The sequence below is a fragment of the Thamnophis elegans genome, chromosome 16, assembly GCF_009769535.1.
Source record: "Thamnophis elegans isolate rThaEle1 chromosome 16, rThaEle1.pri, whole genome shotgun sequence".
Classification (NCBI taxonomy): Eukaryota; Metazoa; Chordata; class Lepidosauria; order Squamata; family Colubridae; genus Thamnophis; species Thamnophis elegans.
In genome coordinates this window covers 7,703,274-7,722,128 of record NC_045556.1, presented here as the reverse complement: position 1 = coordinate 7,722,128, position 18,855 = coordinate 7,703,274, and the positions used below count along the sequence as shown (strand labels likewise).

General features: G+C 47.3%; 1 protein-coding gene across 3 annotated transcripts in view; it reads left to right on the top strand.

The window, feature by feature from the left end:
* The first annotated feature begins 4,563 nt into the window (after nucleotides 1-4,563).
* AP3B2 (adaptor related protein complex 3 subunit beta 2) overlaps nucleotides 4,564-18,855 on the top strand; it is a 46,898-nt gene continuing 32,606 nt past the window's right edge. For all 3 annotated transcript variants that reach the window (XM_032232399.1, XM_032232398.1, XM_032232400.1), the window contains exons 1-7: nucleotides 4,564-4,919; nucleotides 11,094-11,169; nucleotides 12,294-12,368; nucleotides 13,741-13,836; nucleotides 14,617-14,777; nucleotides 16,581-16,647; nucleotides 18,103-18,285. In XM_032232399.1, coding sequence (XP_032088290.1) covers nucleotides 4,684-4,919; nucleotides 11,094-11,169; nucleotides 12,294-12,368; nucleotides 13,741-13,836; nucleotides 14,617-14,777; nucleotides 16,581-16,647; nucleotides 18,103-18,285 — 894 coding nt within the window. In that variant the 5' untranslated portion in view covers nucleotides 4,564-4,683. The remainder of the gene's footprint in view (nucleotides 4,920-11,093; nucleotides 11,170-12,293; nucleotides 12,369-13,740; nucleotides 13,837-14,616; nucleotides 14,778-16,580; nucleotides 16,648-18,102; nucleotides 18,286-18,855) is intronic.

Sequence of the window (18,855 nt, the reverse complement as noted above, 5' to 3'; positions counted from 1 at the left end):
GAATTCATTATTGGGATGAACTTCTGATCCCCTCTTTCAGGGAGGGGGCATCTGCAGCCCCTTTCTAGTTTTGGGTTTTTTAGTTGAAAACCATTCCTCCAATCTCATTTTTTCTCTCCCTATAACTCCCATTTCGGGGCACCAGGAAGCCTCACAAAACTCCGGATCTGTCCATGGTGCTGAACCTTTTATATGTAGTATTATTATTATTTGCTGCAGGCTAAAAATCAAGTCAGCTGAGCAATTTCTTGCTGTTTTGATGCAAGGAAAAAAAAACAGAAAGTCCTGCCTTTTAAAGGAAGCTTGAGGTAGCTTTAAAAGCAAGACAACAAAAGGCAGTGTAGAAAAAGAAATAGAAGTTCCAGCCTGTGGGCAAAAAATAGTATTACAGTTAGCAGTTAGACTTATATACCGCTTCCTAGGGCTTTCAGCGCTCTCTAAGCGGTTTACAGAGTCAGCATATTGCCCCCAACAACAATCCGGGTCCTCATTTCACCCACCTCGGAAAGATGGAAGGCTGAGTCAACCCTGAGCCGGTGAGATTTGAACAGCCGAACTGCAGAACTGCAGTCAGCTGAAGTAGCCTGCAGTGCTGCATTTAACCACTGCGCCACCTCGGCTCTTCGTATTACAGGCCTTTGGCTGTGGCTGGCTTGATTATGGTTTCTTGATTAGAGTTGGTTAACTTCAGGAGGAAAACTCACAGAAAATCAAACCACATTATGGATTATAGAGTTGTGTAGATAAGGACTTTGCTTCGTTGTTCAGCCAATACAGCCCCTTCGCTCAAGCTGCCAGATGCAGCGTGGACCCCTGAAAGATTAGATTAGCGGGGAAGATAAAAGAAGTGCCTAGAAGTGCGGGAGAGATGATGGGGAATAAATTGAGGCCTTCTACTTGGAGTTGCTACCAAATAACAAACATCCTCTTTACATGTCAGACCAGATGAGGAAATTGGCTTCATAGGAAGAGTAAAATTAAAACTTTATTGGGAAGGGCTTTAACCGCGTTTCTCAGGTTCAACAGCTTTAGGATACAAGACTCCCAACTATCTGTTTAGTGACCATTCAAAGTTACAACAGCACTGGAAAAAATGACTTACAACCGGTCCTCCCATTTATGGCTGTTGTAGCATCCCCACAGCCACATGATCAAAATTCAGGCTATGAGAATTCCTTGTGTTTCCAATCACACTTGGCCAATAAAGCTGTTCTGTTCTGTTCTGTGCTATTCTACTCCCTATTCTATTTTACTCTACTCTACTCCCTATTCTATTCTATTCTACTCTACTCTACTCTACTCTACTCTATTCCCTATTGTATTATACTCTACTCTACTCTATTCCCTATTCTATTCTACTCTACTTTATTCCCTATTCTACTCTACTCTACTCTACTCTACTCTACTCTATGTAGTTAATGATGATTGCAGTGTTCTGGGGGTCACGTGATCACCATTTGCAATCTTCTGATGAGCCAAGTCAATGGGAGGGAAGCCCGATTCACTTAACAACCATGACAAAAAAAGATTGTAAAATCGGGCATGGGTTATTTAACATCTGCTTTGCTTAACAAAGGGAATTCTGGCCCCAATTATAGTCTTTAATCGAGGTCTGCTTGTACTGTCTCCTCCCCTGGACTTAAGGGATCTCAAAATTCCCATTAGAGGTCATCCCCCATGGCTCTGCACCCCAACCTACATCAGAAGTAGCAATAGCAATAGCAGTTAGACTTATATACCACTTCATAAGGCTTTCAGCCCTCTCTAAGCGGTTTACAGAGTCAGCATATCGCCCCCACAGTCTGCGTTCTCATTTCACCCACCTTGGAAGGATGGAAGGCTGAGTCAACCTTGAGCCGGTGAGATTTGAACCGCTGAACTGCAGATAACAGTCAGCTGAAGTGGCCTGCAGTACTGCACCCTAACCACTGTGCCACCTCGGCTCTTCTTAGAAGTCCCAATTAACTCAATGGGTTTTTTTCTGGGGGTGGGGTGGTTTTACATTGGGTGTGCATTTTTTAAGAATTGCATCCAGAGCTAAAAGACTCCATCTGGCAGCTGCAGTTGTGCAACAATAATGCCCATTAAAAAGGATTGTACAGTTGTAGCTCCCATCTTGATACTTGATACTTAAGGTGGCGCAGTGGTTAAATGCAGCACTGCAGGCTGACTGCTAGATCAGCAGTTCAGCGGTTCAAATCTCACCGGCTCAGGGTTGACTCAGCCTTCCATCCTTCCGAGGTGGGTAAAATGAGGACCCAGATTGTTGTTGGGGGCAATATGCTGACTCTGTAAACCACTTAGAGAGGGCTGAAAGCCCTATGAAGCGGTATATAAAAATCTGCTATTGCTATTTTCATCTCTCCGCCCTTTTTGACCCTCTCAAATGCTTTGCCAGGGAGTTACCACCCATAATCCCCAGCCAGCACAATCTTTACCTTACAAAAGTAACACATTTGGGGGTAGGGATCTATCTATTTAGCTGCTAGCAGTCAAAAACGGCTTGCTGGCCCTGAATCGATCTGCAATTAATATTCAATGGGTGTGTGTGTGTGTGTGTGCTCAGAGCTTCTTACTTGGTTTTGTGTACCTGCACAAAAATGTCTTGGGACACACTATGTACCTAAGTTGTCAGGTTCATGGCCAGTAAACTCAGGTGTTAATTTGGGGTGGCTTTGGATCACTCCTCCTAGCCTACCTCACAGGGTGGTTGTCCCGAAGGTGCTTTTTCAAGAGGCAACTGGACTTTTCTTTGAAAGAGGTTTTGCTTCTCATCCAAGAAGCTTCTTCGGCTCTGGCTGGATGGTGGAGGAATGGAAGGATTTATACTTCCTTGTTTTTCTTTGAAGACGTTTCCCTTCTTATCCAAGAAGCTTCTTCGGTTCTGAGCTCAGAACCGAAGAAGCTTCTTCTTCTTTTTTATTGAAGAATTTTAATAAAATTTACAAATATTTCCCCTTCCCCTCCCCAACGCTCCCCCCCCAACTTCCCAGAGCAAAATACAGGGTATAAACATTTAACAATCATAACACTAGCATAGGCTAACTAACTATAGCAGTGTTTCTCAACCTTGGTCACTTGAAGATGTCTGGACTTCAACTCCCAGAATTCCCCAGCCAGCATTTGCTGGCTGGGGAATTCTGGGAGTTGAAGTCCAGACATCTTCAAGTGGCCAAGGTTGAGAAACACTGAACTATAGCATCCTATCTCCCTCTTGTACTTTAACTCCCCTTTTATTAAACTACATTTAAATAGATTATAACATTCCTTGTTCATTCATAAACTAATTGAAATTTCTTAGTCCAATATTTATTTTGAATGTAGTCAATCCATCTTCTCCATTCCAGCTTGTATTTCTCATCTGAATAGTCCTTCAAATATGCTGAGATTTTGGCCATTTCTGCTAAGTTTACTACTTTTAACGTCCATTCTTGAATAGTAGGCAATTCTTCCTTCTTCCAGTACTGCGCCACCAACAGTCTTGCTGCCGTTATTAAGTTCAGAATCTCTATAACTGCACAGTCTGTAGAGAACCGAAGAAGCTTCTTGTCTTCAAAGAAAAACCAGAAAGTCCAGTTGCCTCTTGGAAAAAAAGCACCTTTGGACGAACCATCACCTGGATGACTGAGAATCTCCATAGACACAGTGTGGTTGTAAGAAGTTAACAAGGGGAGGGATGTGTGTGGAGGAAATAGATTAACAGAGTTGGAAGGAACCTTGTGGGTCATCTAGTCCAACCCCCCACTCAAGCAGGTGACCCTACACCATTTCTGACAAATGGCAATCCAATCTCTTCTTGAAAGCCTTCAGTGTTGAAGCTGCTACAACTTCCGAAGGCAACTTCTGTTCCATGGGTTGATTGTTCTCACTGTCAGAAAGTTCCTCCTTATTTCTAGGTTGAATCTCTCCTTGGTCAGTTTCCATCAATTATTCCTTGTATGGCCTTTGGGGGCTTTGGGAAATAGCTTGATCCCCTTCCTCCTCTCTGTGGCAGCCCCTCAAATATTGGAAGACTGCTATCCTGTCTCCCCTGGTCCTTCTCTTCCCTAGACTAGCCAGGCCCAGTTCCTGCAACCGGTCTTCACATGTTTTAGCCTTCAGTCCCCTAATCATCCTGCTTGCTCTTCTCTGCACTCTTTCTAGAGTCTCAACATCTTTGGTGGCCAAAGCTGGATGTAGTATTCCAGGTGTGATCTTACTAGGGCATTCCGAATTATTTCCAGCGGCACCGGGAAGCCTCCTACGGGAGCCACCGGCCGTCTCTTCTCTTCCCCCCTCCCGGCATGCCAGGAATTCCTCCTCCCGGTCCGCCATCCACCCCCAAACCCAGCGCCCCTTCACAGAACCCAACTGGGGTTCGCAGACCGGGGCAGCTGCTCCTTGTGGCCGCCAGGTGGCGCTGCGCCCAACGCCTTCGCGGCGGCTGCTGCTGGAGACGGCGGTGTCTGGTTTCAGCCGAGCAGCCGGTAGGCAGGCAGGCAGGCGGGTGGGAGGGGCGGAGAGTGGCTGGCGGCTCCCCGAAGCCCCTCCCGCGCCGGGGCCAGCCAGCCAGCCAGGCAGCGGAGCTGCTAACGTGGCTGGGCGGCTGAGCCGGGGCTTTGCGGGCGTCTGGCTGGGGAGAGCCGCTCCGGGGACCCCAGCAGCCTCCTCTTCCTCCTCCTCCATCACCTCCTCCCCGGGACCATGCAAAAGCTGTTGCAGCAACTGCCCGTCGGCGCAGCCCACTTGGTCAAGGCGCCGCCGGCGGGCACCGAGGAGGCCAAGAGCCCCGTGCTGGTGCCCGACGGAGCGCCGCAGAGCTGGTACCGCACGTTGGAAGGCGACGAGCTGAGGCTGCTGAAGGGGCCCGACCCGGAGGCCGCCCCCGCCGCCCAGCAGCAGGAGCGCAGTTTGGAGGGCAGCGTGGCGCAGCCGCTCCGGTAGGGCGGGGAGGAGGGGGGGAGGCAAGGAAGGAGGGGCTTGGCTCAGGGGATACCCCCCACCCCCACCCCCATCCTGCCCATCAAGGGGAAGGTCAGCCGGCTGAGGTCTGGGTTGCATTCTCAAGACCAAGTAGATCCTGGTCTGCCCAGCCACTCTCGTGTCAGGCTTTAACTTGTGAGAAGTGATACTGGTGCTCTCTGTTAAGGCGGTTGGGTGTGCAACAGGTAGCTTCACAACGGGGAACTTCAGTTCAGCTGCGCCCCCTCCCCCATCCCCACCCCAGCTAGGGTCTTTTGTGAAAGTTGCCCTTTGGGGGAGATTCAGGTCCTTTGGGGAAGGAAAGGGTTAAGGAGTGTCATGCCAAGGCAGTGGGGAGGTTGGGTTCACACAACACTCTCAACCCAGGGGAAGACCTAGCAGCTGCGTTGGTCCCCCAAAGCTGAGTTCTCCTCCCCCCCCTGACTCAGTGAGATCACAGCTCAGGGTTGCATTGCTGAAATCTTGACAACTGATTATAATGCAGTTAGTGGGAAAAGAACCGTTGATGTGATCAACACCAAAGGCGCGAGAAGGTTTGGGGTGAATTTGGAAGTGTGTTTCTTCAGCTTAACCCCTTCTGCACGAGGGGAGAGGCGAGAAACGCAAAATGTGCCCGCCTGGGTTGGTATTTTAATGTAGGACCCAAGAGAAGCAGGATAATTTGATTAGATGGAAATCACACATTCGTAGAGGGAATCCCTAGACTGGATAATGCAAAGTATTGCTGCAATTCCTTACTGAATGTATACGGATGTATCTTGTCTTTTTATGTACACTTAGAGTTTATGCACCAAAGACAAATTCCTTGTGTGTCCAATCACACACAATAAAGCTGTTCTGTTCTGTTCTACTCTACTCTATTCTATGCTATTCCTTGTTCTAGTCTACTCTACTCCTTATTGTATTCTATTCTATTCTACTCTACTCCTTATTCTACTCTACTCTTCTATGTTATTCCTTGTTCTAGTCTACTCTACTCCTTATTGTATTCTATTCTATTCTACTCTACTCTACTCCTTATTCTACTCTACTCTTCTATGCTATTCCTTGTTCTAGTCTACTCTACTCCTTATTGTATTCTATTCTATTCTAGGAGGGAGACGGGGAACCCCCTGCAGGGTAAGGCTGAGGAATATAGTCAGTTCTTGGCGGACAAAATTGCTCGGTTTCGATCGGAACTGGACTCCACCCCTGCAGATCCAGCCGGGACACAGGGGAATAACTTGGTAGACCATCTCTGGGTTGAGTTTCAGGATGTTGCCTCCGGGGATGTGGACAAGGCTATGCGAGCTGTGAGTTCCTCCACCTGCATACTGGACCCGTGTCCCTCTTGGCTGACTGCCAACAGCAGAGAGGTGACACGAGGCTGGATCCAGGCGGTTGTTACCGCCTCTCTTCGGGAGGGATACCTCCCCACCGCGCTTAAGGCGGCGGTGGTGAGGCCCCTCCTGAAGAAACCGTCCTTGGATCCAGCAGTTCTTAACAACTATCGTCCAGTCTCCAACCTCCCCTTTCTGGGGAAGGTTGTTGAGAAGGTGGTGGCCTTACAGCTTCAGCGTACCTTGGAGGAAGCTAACTACCTTGACCCCTTCCAGTCTGGCTTCAGGCCCGGTTACAGCACTGAAACCGCTTTGGTCGCATTGACCGATGATCTCTGGAGAGCCAGAGATGGAGGCTATGCGTCCATCCTGGTTCTCCTCGACCTCTCAGCGGCTTTCGATACCATCGACCATGGTATCCTTCTGCGACGACTGCGGGAGGTGGGGGTGGGCGGCACTGTTTTACAGTGGTTCTCCTCCTACCTCTCGGACAGGTCGCAGTCGGTGTTGGTGGGGAGGGAGAGATCGTCCCCGAGGCCCCTAACCTATGGGGTGCCGCAGGGTTCGGTTCTGTCCCCCCTGCTATTTAACATATACATGAAACCGCTGGGCGAGATCATTCGAAGGCACGGGATAAAATACCACCAGTATGCGGACGATACTCAGTTGTATCTGTCCGCCCCGTGCCAACTCAATGAAGCGGTGGACGTGATGAACCGGGGCCTTGAGGCTGTTAAAGACTGGATGAGAGCTAACAAACTGGTACTCAACCCGGAAAAGACCGAGTGGCTGTTGTGCTTTCCTCCCAAAAATTTGGCTAACGTTCCACCAATCAGGCTGGGGGGGGCAAAACTTATCCCCCTCAGATAGGGTCCGCAACTTGGGAGTCCTCCTGGATCCACAGCTGAGTTTTGACCACCACTTGTCGGCTGTGACCAGGGGGGCATTTGCCCAGGTTCGCCTGGTGCGCCAGTTGCGGCCCTACCTGAACCGGGAGGCTCTCACAACAGTCACTCGAGCCCTTGTGATCTCTAGGCTGGAATACTGCAATGTGCTCTACATGGGGCTGCCCTTGAAGAGCATCCGGCGACTTCAGCTAGTCCAGAATGCGGCCGCGCGAGTGATCATGGGCGCACCACGGTTCGCCCATATAACACCAATCCTCCGTGAGCTGCGCTGGCTACCTGTTGATCGTCGGGTGCACTTCAAGGTCTTACTTACCACCTATAAAGCGCTCCATGGTAGTGGATCTGACTATTTGAGAGACCGCCTCCTGCCAATCACCTCCCTGCGTCCCATCAGATCGCACAGAGTAGGCCTCCTCCGAATTCCATCCGCCAGTCAGTGCCGACTGGCGACTACGCGGAGGAGAGCCTTCTCGGTTGCTGCTCCGACATTATGGAACAACCTCCCCGTGGAGATCCGTACCCTCACCACAGTCCAGGCCTTCCGCACAGCCCTTAAGAACTGGCTATCCCGTCAGGCCTGGGGATAGGATTACTCTCACCCCGCCCGAATGTTGAGTGAATGTTGTGTTTTTATGATCAATTTTCTTTTAATCACGATTCCTTTCTTTTTAAGTCTTGTCTTGCACTCCCTTCCCTTCACTGTTGTAAGCCGCCCTGAGTCCCCTCAGGGAAAAGGGCGGCATATAAATTTCCAATAAAATCTAAATCTAAAAATCTACTCTACTCTACTCTTTATTCTACTCTACTCTACTCTTCTATGTTATTCCTTGTTCTTGTCTACTCTACTCCTTATTGTATTCTATTCTATTCTACTCTACTCTACTCCTTATTCTACTCTACTCTACTCTTCTATGCTATTCCTTGTTCTAGTCTACTCTATTCCTTATTGTATTCTATTCTATTCTACTCTTTATTCTATTCTACTCTACTCCTTATTCTACTCTACTCTACTTTTCTATGTTATTCCTTGTTCTAAGTCTACTCTACTCTACTCCTTATGGTATTCTATTCTATTCTACTCTACTCTTTATTCTATTCTACTCTACTCCTTATTGTATTCTATTCTACTCTACTCTTTATTCTACTCTATTCTGTGCTATTCCTTATTCTATTCTATTTACTGTACTCTACTCCCTATTCTATTCTATTCTATTCTATTCTGTTCTATTCTGAAGTCCCCGCCTCCCAAAATCAGTTCAGAGGATGGCCTATTTTACTTCCTTCATCAGTTGGGTTCTCCCCTGCGATCACTCATGGCTTGTTTAATCATGGTCTCTTTCTGTCATAACACACCGGGTGAGCTGAGCCATTGTGGCTTATAAAATAAGGGCTAGGACTTAGTCACTCCAGGGAGTGTTGTCAATGTTGCAGATATTTTGGGTGCGTTTCATGTGAGGGCAATTGTGTCCAATTATTCTGTTGATTAATCGTATCAAGGAAAAGAACATTGGCGTATAATTGGTTGTCTGCATTTCCAGACCCCGGACAGTCTCTTCTAAATTACAGTTCCATAGTATTATTTCATACACGCACCCTCGCCTTTACTGTTGAATTACCCCTCTTTCTACTGCTTTACACCATCTTATAGTGGGGTCTCTGGGCAGCAGCTTCATCCCAATGTCTCTCGAGTGCATTCAGACGCGCAAAGGATTCCTTGAGAGGCTCGGGTTTTACTTTCAGCTTGGAGCCAGGTGTGACCAACATGGTTTTAAGTGTGACTTGTTGGATCAAGCTCTTGTTTGCCAGTTCTGCTGAGCTGTGGAACAAGCCAGGTTCCCGCAGCTTGCTCAGTCACAGTGAAACAAGCCATTTTCTTTGTGCTACTTTTTCCCCCCCCCACTGTTTCCGCCTTCTCACTTTCCTGTTGTTCCGGATGAGTTCACCGTGTGATAAATATTTCACAGCCTTCGGTGGGGATTGGATTGCTTGGGTATAAACAAGCCCCCGAGATCAGATTCCTCTCCAGGTGGCATGACCGATAAGCTACCTTCTACAGGTAGCCCTTGACTTATGACCATAATGAAGCCTGATATTTTGGTCCTGAGTCGTGATGGCCATTAAGCATGTCACATGTGATCGCACCCAATTTTATGACCTGTTTTGCAGCGGCCATGTAGTGAACACTGTGATCATTAAGGGAACCTATGGTTCGCTGTTAGTTAGTTAGCAGTTAGACTTATATACTGCTTCATAGGGCTTTCAGCCCTCTCTAAGCGGTTTACAGAGTCAGCATATCGCCCCCACAGTCTGGGTCCTCATTTCACCCACCTCGGAAGGATGGAAGGCTGAGTCAACCTTGAGCCGGTGAGATTTGAACCGCCGAACTGCAGATAACAGTCAGCTGAAGTGGCCTGCAGTACTGCACCCTAACCACTGTGCCACCTCGGGGTGGGGTTTTTTTTTGCTGGGGAAACTGGAAGTAAACCACAATTTCTGGCAAAGTACATTGTAAATTGTGGTCATGTGGATGCAAAATGCTGCAAATGACTATCAATCTGGGCTGGAATATGTTCACCTGACCATGGGCCAGGTTTGAATGTGGATCATAAGTACCTTTTGGGGGGGTCTAGGTAAAGGTTCCCCTCACACATATGAGCTAGTCGTTCCCGACTCTAAGGGACGGTGCTCATCTCTGTTTCAAAGCTGAAGAGCCAGCGCTGTCCGAAGACGTCTCCGTGGTCATGTATCCGGCATGACTAAACTCTGAAGGCGCATGGAACGCTGTTACCTTCCCACCAAAGGTGGCTCCTATTTTTCTACTTGCATTTTTTACGTGCTTTCGAACTGCTAGGTTGGTAGAAACTGGGACAAGTCACGGGAGCTCACTCCGTTATGTGGCGCTAGGGATTCAAACCGCCGAAGTGTGAACCTTTCTGATTGACAAGCTCAGCGTCTTAGCCACTGAGTCACCGCGTCCCACTGTGGGAGAGTCTAAATTGCCATTATGCAACCGATCATAAGTCAAAGTTTACCTGTATTTCTCCATCTTCTCTCTGCCATGTTTTGGAGTCTCGTAGCAAGCACAGATTGAAGAAACAATTGTTGGGTTCACACAAGGCAGAAAGCCACTATCTGGGTGAGTAGGGATTGAGGAAAGTACATGAATCCAGACATCCTGTTTTATGAGTCAAAGCTTGTATTGTAGCTCAGCATTCTGGCCTATTGACCAAAGCATGGGTCTTCATGATTGAATCCTGGCCATTGTTGTGTTCATGAATGAACTCAGCAAGGATTTGTTGATTAAACCATGATTAGTTGGATCCATGTAACCCTCAGCTAAAATCTGAGCTAACCCCATGATGGCTTATATGCCCAGTTGATTAGATTTGTCTTTTCTGTTGGGAAGAAGAGAGTTGAATTCTGTTTTGGACAGAATATTCATAGAGTTATCCTTTGTTATGTTCATTAAGCCTATATATGTTGGCATGTTGTGAGTATCTTTCTTTTTTCATCAGGTGAAAAAATATCTTTCATCTTTGGAAGTTGTACAGCAGTTGGCCAGTCACTTTTGGCCAGTGTTCCTCAACCTTTCCAACTTTAAGCTGTGCCTTCAATTCCCAGAATTGCCCCAACCAGCATGCTTAAATTGATGGAGGTTGAAAAATGTTGGTTTCCTTTCCCCCAGGTTTTCTTTAGTTTAGAATTGGGAACTTAATTGCTCCTCCTCCTCCCCTTCCATCTGCCTTTCTTTTCTCTGCCTTCCTCCACTGAGTTGGACATAGTTCCCAGCTCAACCGAGGTGGTGAGAATTCAGTCCCCTAACAAGTTCATCAGAATCCGCGTCAAATACACTGGGACTCCCATTGTTTCGAGTTCCTGCAACCCTCTCTGTGTTTCTTTCTAGACATGATGATCTCAAAGAGATGCTGGACAGCAACAAGGATTCCTTAAAACTGGAAGCGATGAAGAGGATTGTGGCGGTGAGTATCTCTTCAGTGCTGTCACGTCTGTTTAACAGACCCTTTGATTGTGAGATGATGGCCAAGACCCAGCGCTCTCCTTTGTTGTGGCCTGCCAGGGGCCAGTGGAGCTGGCAGCACTTTCGGACAGTGAGGAGGTTGGGGAGGAACATGGGCCAGTCCTGGAGTCTGGGGAAGGCTCTGATGAGGGCTCTGTGTTGGAGGCAGAGAGGGGCCAGAGCCGTATGCCAGTTATCAACTGCCTTCAGAGTCAGACATCAGTGAGGCAGACGAACAGCTGAAGCCTGTTCCCAGTGTGCGCATGTGCAGAGTTGCCAGACGAAGGGAACAGCTAAAGAACAGGGGTTGACTTGGGAGTAAGACCACAGGTGGACAATGAATGGCCCCTCCCAGAGGAAAGAAAAGAGGAGCGAAAGGGGAGTGGAGTTTGCAGGAGACAATTAGTTCGCTTAATTGGTTCGTGACTCTCCAAGACTCCTTGCCAAGTTTTGCAGAGCTCGGCCTGGCAGCTTTCCAAGCTTGATAAGGTCTGTGACTGTAAATCCTCCCTTGAAAGACTGGACGGGAATGAGCAGAATTCACAGGAAATCAATAAAAGGGTTTTTTGTCAGGACAAAGAGTTTGCTTCATGCTGTTGGGAAGCCTCGGTCAGAACATCCTTCTGTTTAAGGAGATCAAGATCCAGCATCCCTTCCCCTCTGGACTTGCATGAAGGTTATCCTTTCTCTCTTCTCCTCTCCACTTAATGTCAACTTTTTGGGATTGATTCTTGGGGAAAAAAAATACAATCCATCGAGGTTTTATGAACAGGATCTTGAGGCCAAACATGTTTATGAGAGTGTGACATCTCAAAACCTTATATCTAAAGCAGTATTTCTCAACCTTAACCACTGTAAGATGAGTGGACTTCATCTCCCAGAACCCCTGGCTGGCTGGGGAATTCTGGGAGTTGAAGTCCACTCATCTTAAAATTGCCAAGGTTGAGAAACATAGATTTAAAGTATTGAGAGAGGTAGGATGCTATCTCGGGAAGAGTCCAAAGGGACCACAACATTTGATGATGGAAGTTTCCTACACCGCATTCTCCTCTCACTAATCCCGTGGCTGTTTGTCCTGCCCCCCAGATGATCGCTCGAGGCAAGAACGCATCAGACCTCTTCCCAGCTGTGGTCAAAAATGTGGCTTGCAAAAACATCGAGGTAAGTCATCTTGTGCATGCATTACCTGTGTCTACACATTGCCCTAAACCAGTGTTTCTCAACCTTGGCAACTTGAAGATGTCCGGACTTCAACTCCCAGAATTCCCCAGCCAGCGAATGCTGGGAGTTGAAGTCCAGACATCTTCAATTTGCCAAGGTTGAGAAACACTGCCCTAAACCGAAAAAGCAGAAGTTTGTTTGGAACAGATGATATTCTGTGACTCTGTGGCGTGTGGTTAGGCAACTGTGGCTTGTGGCTAGTGCAACATACACACTTAGCCAAGGAGAGGCAGCTGCGGGGGTTTCTCTGCTGAAGATGCTTCTAATTTTTTGATATGTTTCAGCAAGGTGGAGAACTTCTTAGAACAGGGATCCTCAAACCACGGCCCACAGGGTGGGTACGGCCCGCCAAAATAATTAATCTGGCCCGTGTGGGACCATGAGGCTGCCCCACCCACATTGCCCCACCTACCTGCTGGCCTTTGCCTACCTTCTGGAGGCCAAAAATGGGAAGTGCGGAGGCCTTGCCTCCCCAGCCAAGAGAGAGTGAGGGAGAGAGAGGAAGGGAGAGAGAGACAGAGAAGAGAAAAAAAGACAGAGAGAAAGAGAGAGAGAGAGAGAGAGAGAGAGAGAGAGAGAGATGGAGAGAGAGACACAGAGAGAGAGAGAGAGAGAGACCCTCATACACACTCTAAGACAGCCACATCCCTTCACTAACCTGCTTTCCACTTCCAGGAGCATAACAAATTAAAGTTTAATTTGTGTGTATTATTTGGACTGCTAAATTGGCCATGCCCAACCAGCCATATGACCACCTAGCCACGCCCACGCAGCTGGTCTGCCCCCACCCCAATTGTCTGAGGGGCTGTGATTTGGCTCCTTGTTTAAAAAGTTTGAGGACTCTTGCCTATTCTGTTCTGTTCTGTTCTATTCTATTCTACTCTATTCTACTCTATTCCCTACTCTATTCAATTCTATTCCCTACTCTATTCAACTCTACTCTACTCCCAATTCCCTATTCTATTCTACTCTACTCCCTACTCTAGTCAACTCTACTCTACTTCCAATTCTCTATTCTATTCTACTCTACTCCCTACTCTAGTCAACTCTACTCTACTCCCAATTCCCTATTCTATTCTACTCTATTCCCTACTCTAGTCAACTCTACTCTACTCCCAATTCCCTATTCTATTCTACTCTACTCCCTACTCTAGTCAACTCTGCCCTGCTCTACTCACACTTGGCCAATCAAGAATTCTACTCTACTCTATTCTATGGCGTGTTCTACTCTTCACCAAGGAAAAGGGTTGATAGCTGAAAAAGAACAGAAGTTCTTGGTTCCTGCCTGATCTTTCTGCTATTTTCCTGCCAGGTGAAGAAGCTGGTCTACGTCTACCTTGTCCGATATGCAGAAGAACAGCAAGATTTGGCCTTATTATCGATCTCAACTTTCCAGCGAGGACTCAAGGTTGGTCATTGAGATGCTCATCGGACAATCCCTCTTGTAGTGCATTTGCCTATACAGAAGGTCTTCGAATTATGACTGTAATCGCCACTACAGTCATGATGGTCATAAAGGGATCCGACCAGACCCGATTTTGTGACCTTTTATTTGTGGCAAACGCAGCAGTCCGTCATTAAGCAAGCCCATTATTCACTAGGGGCCAGCAAAACCATCATAAATAGGGGTCACACAACTCTGTAAATGATTGTAAATGAGAGCCGGTTGCTCAGCACTCAAAATATGGTCACATAACTATGGGGGAGCCCCCGATGTTGGGAAACCTGGTTGTAAGTAGCTCTTGGGATACCTGTTGTAATTTCGAACTATCACTAAGAACTGGTCCACAGGTGGTATTCTACCGGTTTGGATTGGATCACCTGAATTGGTAGCGGAAATTGTGAGTGACTCCACCCACCAGCGCCCGGCTCTATGGAATCCCATTTAAGCCCCTTTTTTTCACCAAAAAGTGCATGCGCGGAAGGATCTCAAATGTGCATGCACGCACATTTGCGAACCGGTAGGGAAGGGAAGTGTATACCACCCCTGGTTGTAAGTCAAGGACTAATTGTAATGGGGAGGGGGTGGAATGGGATGTCCGAATGCATTGAGCACTGGAGGTGATTTCCTCCGACTTCCAACAGGTTTACCCGTGTCCTTATGAAAGTGGGGTTAGCTTGAAATCTTCCAGCTGGGGAGAACCGTTGCCTGGAAAGTCTCTTCCCAATTTCTTCTTGGAAATTCCAGGATCCCAATCAGCTGATTCGAGCCAGCGCCCTACGGGTCCTCTCCAGCATCCGTGTCCCCATCATTGTCCCCATCATGATGTTGGCCATCAAGGAGGCAGCCTCGGACATGTCTCCGTATGTGCGCAAAACCGCAGCTCACGCCATTCCTAAGCTGTACAGGTAAGGGGGATCTCTTCAGAACCACGGTTTGGCTGGGCCCATTGCAACTGGTTCCTGTTGAGAGATTTGGGCAGCAGCCAGGGTGCAAATGCCAAGGTCTTTTGAGGTTCCTTGGTCTAGAGGCAAAGGCATCAGACTAGAAACCAGGAGATGGTGAGTTCTAGTATCTCCTTAGGCCTGAAAGCCAATGGATTGATTGGGCCAATCATCAGGAGACTGGCAATTCTAGTCCCACTTTAGGCATAACATCCAGCAGGTTGATTTTGGGCCAATCGCCAGGAGATGGTGCGTTCTAGTCCCGCCTTAGGTCTGAAAGCCAGTTGGTTGACTTTGGGTCAATCACCAGGAGGCTGTGAATTCTAGTTTCACTTTAGGCATAAAACCCAGAAGGTTAATTTTGGGCCAGTCCCTAGGTGATGGTAAATTCTAATCCCGCTTTAGGCCTGAAAGCCAGTTGGTTGACTTTGGGTCAATCACCAGGAGGCTGTGAATTCTAGTCTCACTTGAAGCACAAAATCCAGGGGGTTGATTTTGGGCCAATCACCAGGAAATGGTGAGTTCTAGTCCTACCTTAGGTATTGAAAGCTGGCCGGGTAACTCTGGTCCAGTCCCTCTCTTTCTCAATCCAATCCACCTCACAAGGTTATTGTTGTGGAGAAAATAGGAGAAGAGAGTATTAGAGAGCCGAGGTGGCGCAGTGGTTAAATGCAGCACTGCAGGCTACTTCAGCTGACTGCAGTTCTGCAGTTCGGCTGTTCAAATCTCACCGGCTCAGGGTTGACTCAGCCTTCCATCCTTCCGAGGTGGGTGAAATGAGGACCCGGATTGTTGTTGGGGGCGATATGCTGACTCTGTAAACCGCTTAGAGAGGGCTGAAAGCCCTATGAAGCGGTATATAAGTCTAACTGCTATTGCTATTGCTATATATTTGCTGCCTTGGGTTTTTTATAAACATCATAAATGCAAGGTTTAAAAAAAATCTAAATCTAATCAGGTAGATATAAGTGCTAAAGCAAATGATCAAGAGCCTAGCCAAGAGCCTAGGTGTTAAATACTGTATTTCGGTGTGCTTGGCTCACATCCTTATGCCTGCCTGTTTGCACAGGGGTGTGCAAAATTTCTGGATGAGGGCCACGTTTGTTCTTTCAAAAGTATGAAGGGAGGTGGCGTCCCACAGCATAACAGAGCGAGGGCAAATACATGAGAAGGCAGGTTAAAAGCTAAATAAATATGGGTTGAATAAATACATTCATGTTCATTGAAGACAGTCAATACGATTTCTCTAGGGTGTTTAAAGATAATGTGTTTTGTGGTAAGGAATTGGGGGGTAACTGCCAAAGCTTTTGAGGGTGTAATGTGGTCCAGTGGTGAAATTCAAATTTTTTTTTACTACCAGTTCTGTGGGCCTGGCTTGGTGGGTGGCGGGGCAGGGGAAAGATACTGCAAAATCTTCATTCCTACCCCACTCGGGGACTAGTCAGAGATGGTGCTTGCCGGTTCTCTGAACTACTCAAAATTTCCGCTACCAGTGCTCCAGAACCTGTTAGAACCTGCTGGATTTCACTCCTGATGTGGTCCTACTGTGGGTTTTTGTGCCTTAAACACACACACAGAGAGAGCAAATATACAGATATATGTTTCTGTGTGAATGCAGGGATGAGGCGGGCGTGGGAATTTCAAACAGTGAATTATGTTTAAATGCCTCTCAACGTGAAATAATTCATATCGTGGTAGGACACAGTATGTTGACTCAGCTTTTAGGGAAAGGTTTATGCACCCAATGGCTTTGTCTGTTCCTTGCAGCCTTGATTCAGACCAGAAAGACCAGTTAATTGAGGTCATTGAGAAGCTGCTGGCCGATAAGACCACGGTGAGTAAGACTGTCTCGGGAGCGGGTGGAGATAAGAGAAGAACATTGAGAAAGAAAGAAAAAATGGATTTGCAAAACGCTATACCAATGGCATCTTGAGATAGCATTTCTCAACCCTGGTGGACTTTAAGATTAAGCATGGTCTTCAACTCCCAGAATTCCACAGCATGCTGAGGAAGGCATTCTGGGAGTTGAAGTCCATGCACTTTTAACATTCATAAAGTTGAGCACGACTGTTGTAGATTGACAGGTTGCCCCAAGTGATACTGTTTGGATTATGCGCTGCGGTGGCACAGTTAGTTAGAATGCAGGGCTGCAGGCTACTTCTGCTGACTGCCGGCAGTTTGGCAGTTTCAGTCCCACTGGCTCAGGGTTGACTCAGCCTTCCATCCTTCCGAGGTGGGTAAAATGAGGACCCAGATTGTTGGGGGACAATAGGCTGACTCTGTAAACCGTTTAGAGAGGGCTGGAAAGGACTGTGAAGCAGTATATAAGTCCAAGGGCTATTGCAAAAAAAAGATGCTATTGCGATAGATAGATAGATAGATAGATAGATAGATAGATGATAGATAGATAGATAGATAGATAGATAGATAGATAGATAGATAGATAGATAGATAGATGTAGGTAGGTAGGTAGGTAGGTAGGTAGGTAGGTAGGTAGGTAGGTAGGTAGGTGGATAGATGATAGATAGATAAATAGATAGATTGATAGATTAGATAGATAGATAGATAGATGATAGATAGATAGATAGATAGATAAGATAGATAGATAAGATGATAGATATAGATAGATAGATAGATAGATAGATCGATAGATAGATAGATAGATAGATAGATAGATAGATAGATGTAGGTAGGTAGGTAGATAGATAGATAGATGATAGATAGATAGATAAGGATAGATAGATAGGGATAGATAGATAGATAGATAGATAGATAGATAGATAGATGAGCCATGGTGACGCTGTGGTTAGAGAGCAGTACTGCAGGCTACTTCTGCTTCCGGCTGGCTGCCTGCAATTTCGCAGTTCGAATCTCACCAGGTTGAAGGTTGATTCAGCCTCCCATCCTTCTGAGGTGGGTAAAAGAAGGACCCAGATTGTTGGGGGGCAAACATGCTGACTCTGTAAACCGCTTAGAGAGGGCTGGAAAGCCCTGCGAAGTGATATATAAGTCTAAGTTCTATTATCAGGCGCTGGATAATCATAAAATCTCATGCTTTGTTTTTGTGTTCAGGCTGCTACAAGAATTTAAAGAAGGATGAACTGATGGGGAAGACAAAAAAAAACCCCTGTTTTAAAAAGAGACTTATAGTCCCTTTGTCTCCTTTAACAGGACCAAGGAAGAGCCTTCTCACAATTGTTGAAAACATCTACAAAAGACCCTTGTTTCTCTGCTCTGAACCTACACAGGCTCTTAATGTGTGAATTGTGTTCTCTGTCTTCTTGTCCAGTTGGTGGCTGGCAGCGTGGTGATGGCATTCGAGGAAGTCTGCCCTGAACGCATCGACCTGATTCACAAGAATTACCGCAAGTTGTGCAACCTGCTGATCGACGTGGAGGAATGGGGCCAGGTGGTCATCATTAACATGTTGACCCGCTATGCCCGCACCCAGTTCCTCAGCCCCAACCTGAACGTGAGTCAAGGAGCGGGTGGCATAGGGGTCCCTCTATCACAGGGGTGTCAAACTCGATTTCATTGAGGGCCGCATCAGGGTTGTCTTGGGGGCCTGGAGGTCGGCATGGCTGGGTTGGGCGTGGCCAGCTCGATGTCACTCGTTGAGGCTCCGTTTTTGGCCACGATAGCCCCCAGCTCTCTGCCAGCAAAGGCGGAGCTCGGGGTGCGTGGCCTGCCTGGACTCTCTTTTCTCTGGCAGAGGGTTGTAGGAGGCCTTCGTGGCCGAAAACAGAGCTCAGGAGGGCCGCGAAGAGGCACCGTGGGCCGGTCCTTCGCTCTTTGCAGGCGGCCCCATGGGCCGGATCCGGCCACCCCTGGCCTTGAGTTTGACACCCCTGCCTTATCAGATCCTTTAGTTACTAGCTCCCTGAATAGGATGTGGTGCTTTATCCCAGGAGTCACCAACCTTTCCGATCTCAGGGACCACTAAATTCATCATTTTGAATCCTGCAGACCACTAATGTGAATTTTTAAAAAGGATAAATAGCATTTAGTGCAATGTAAAAAATGCAAATAATTTTTCTGTGGA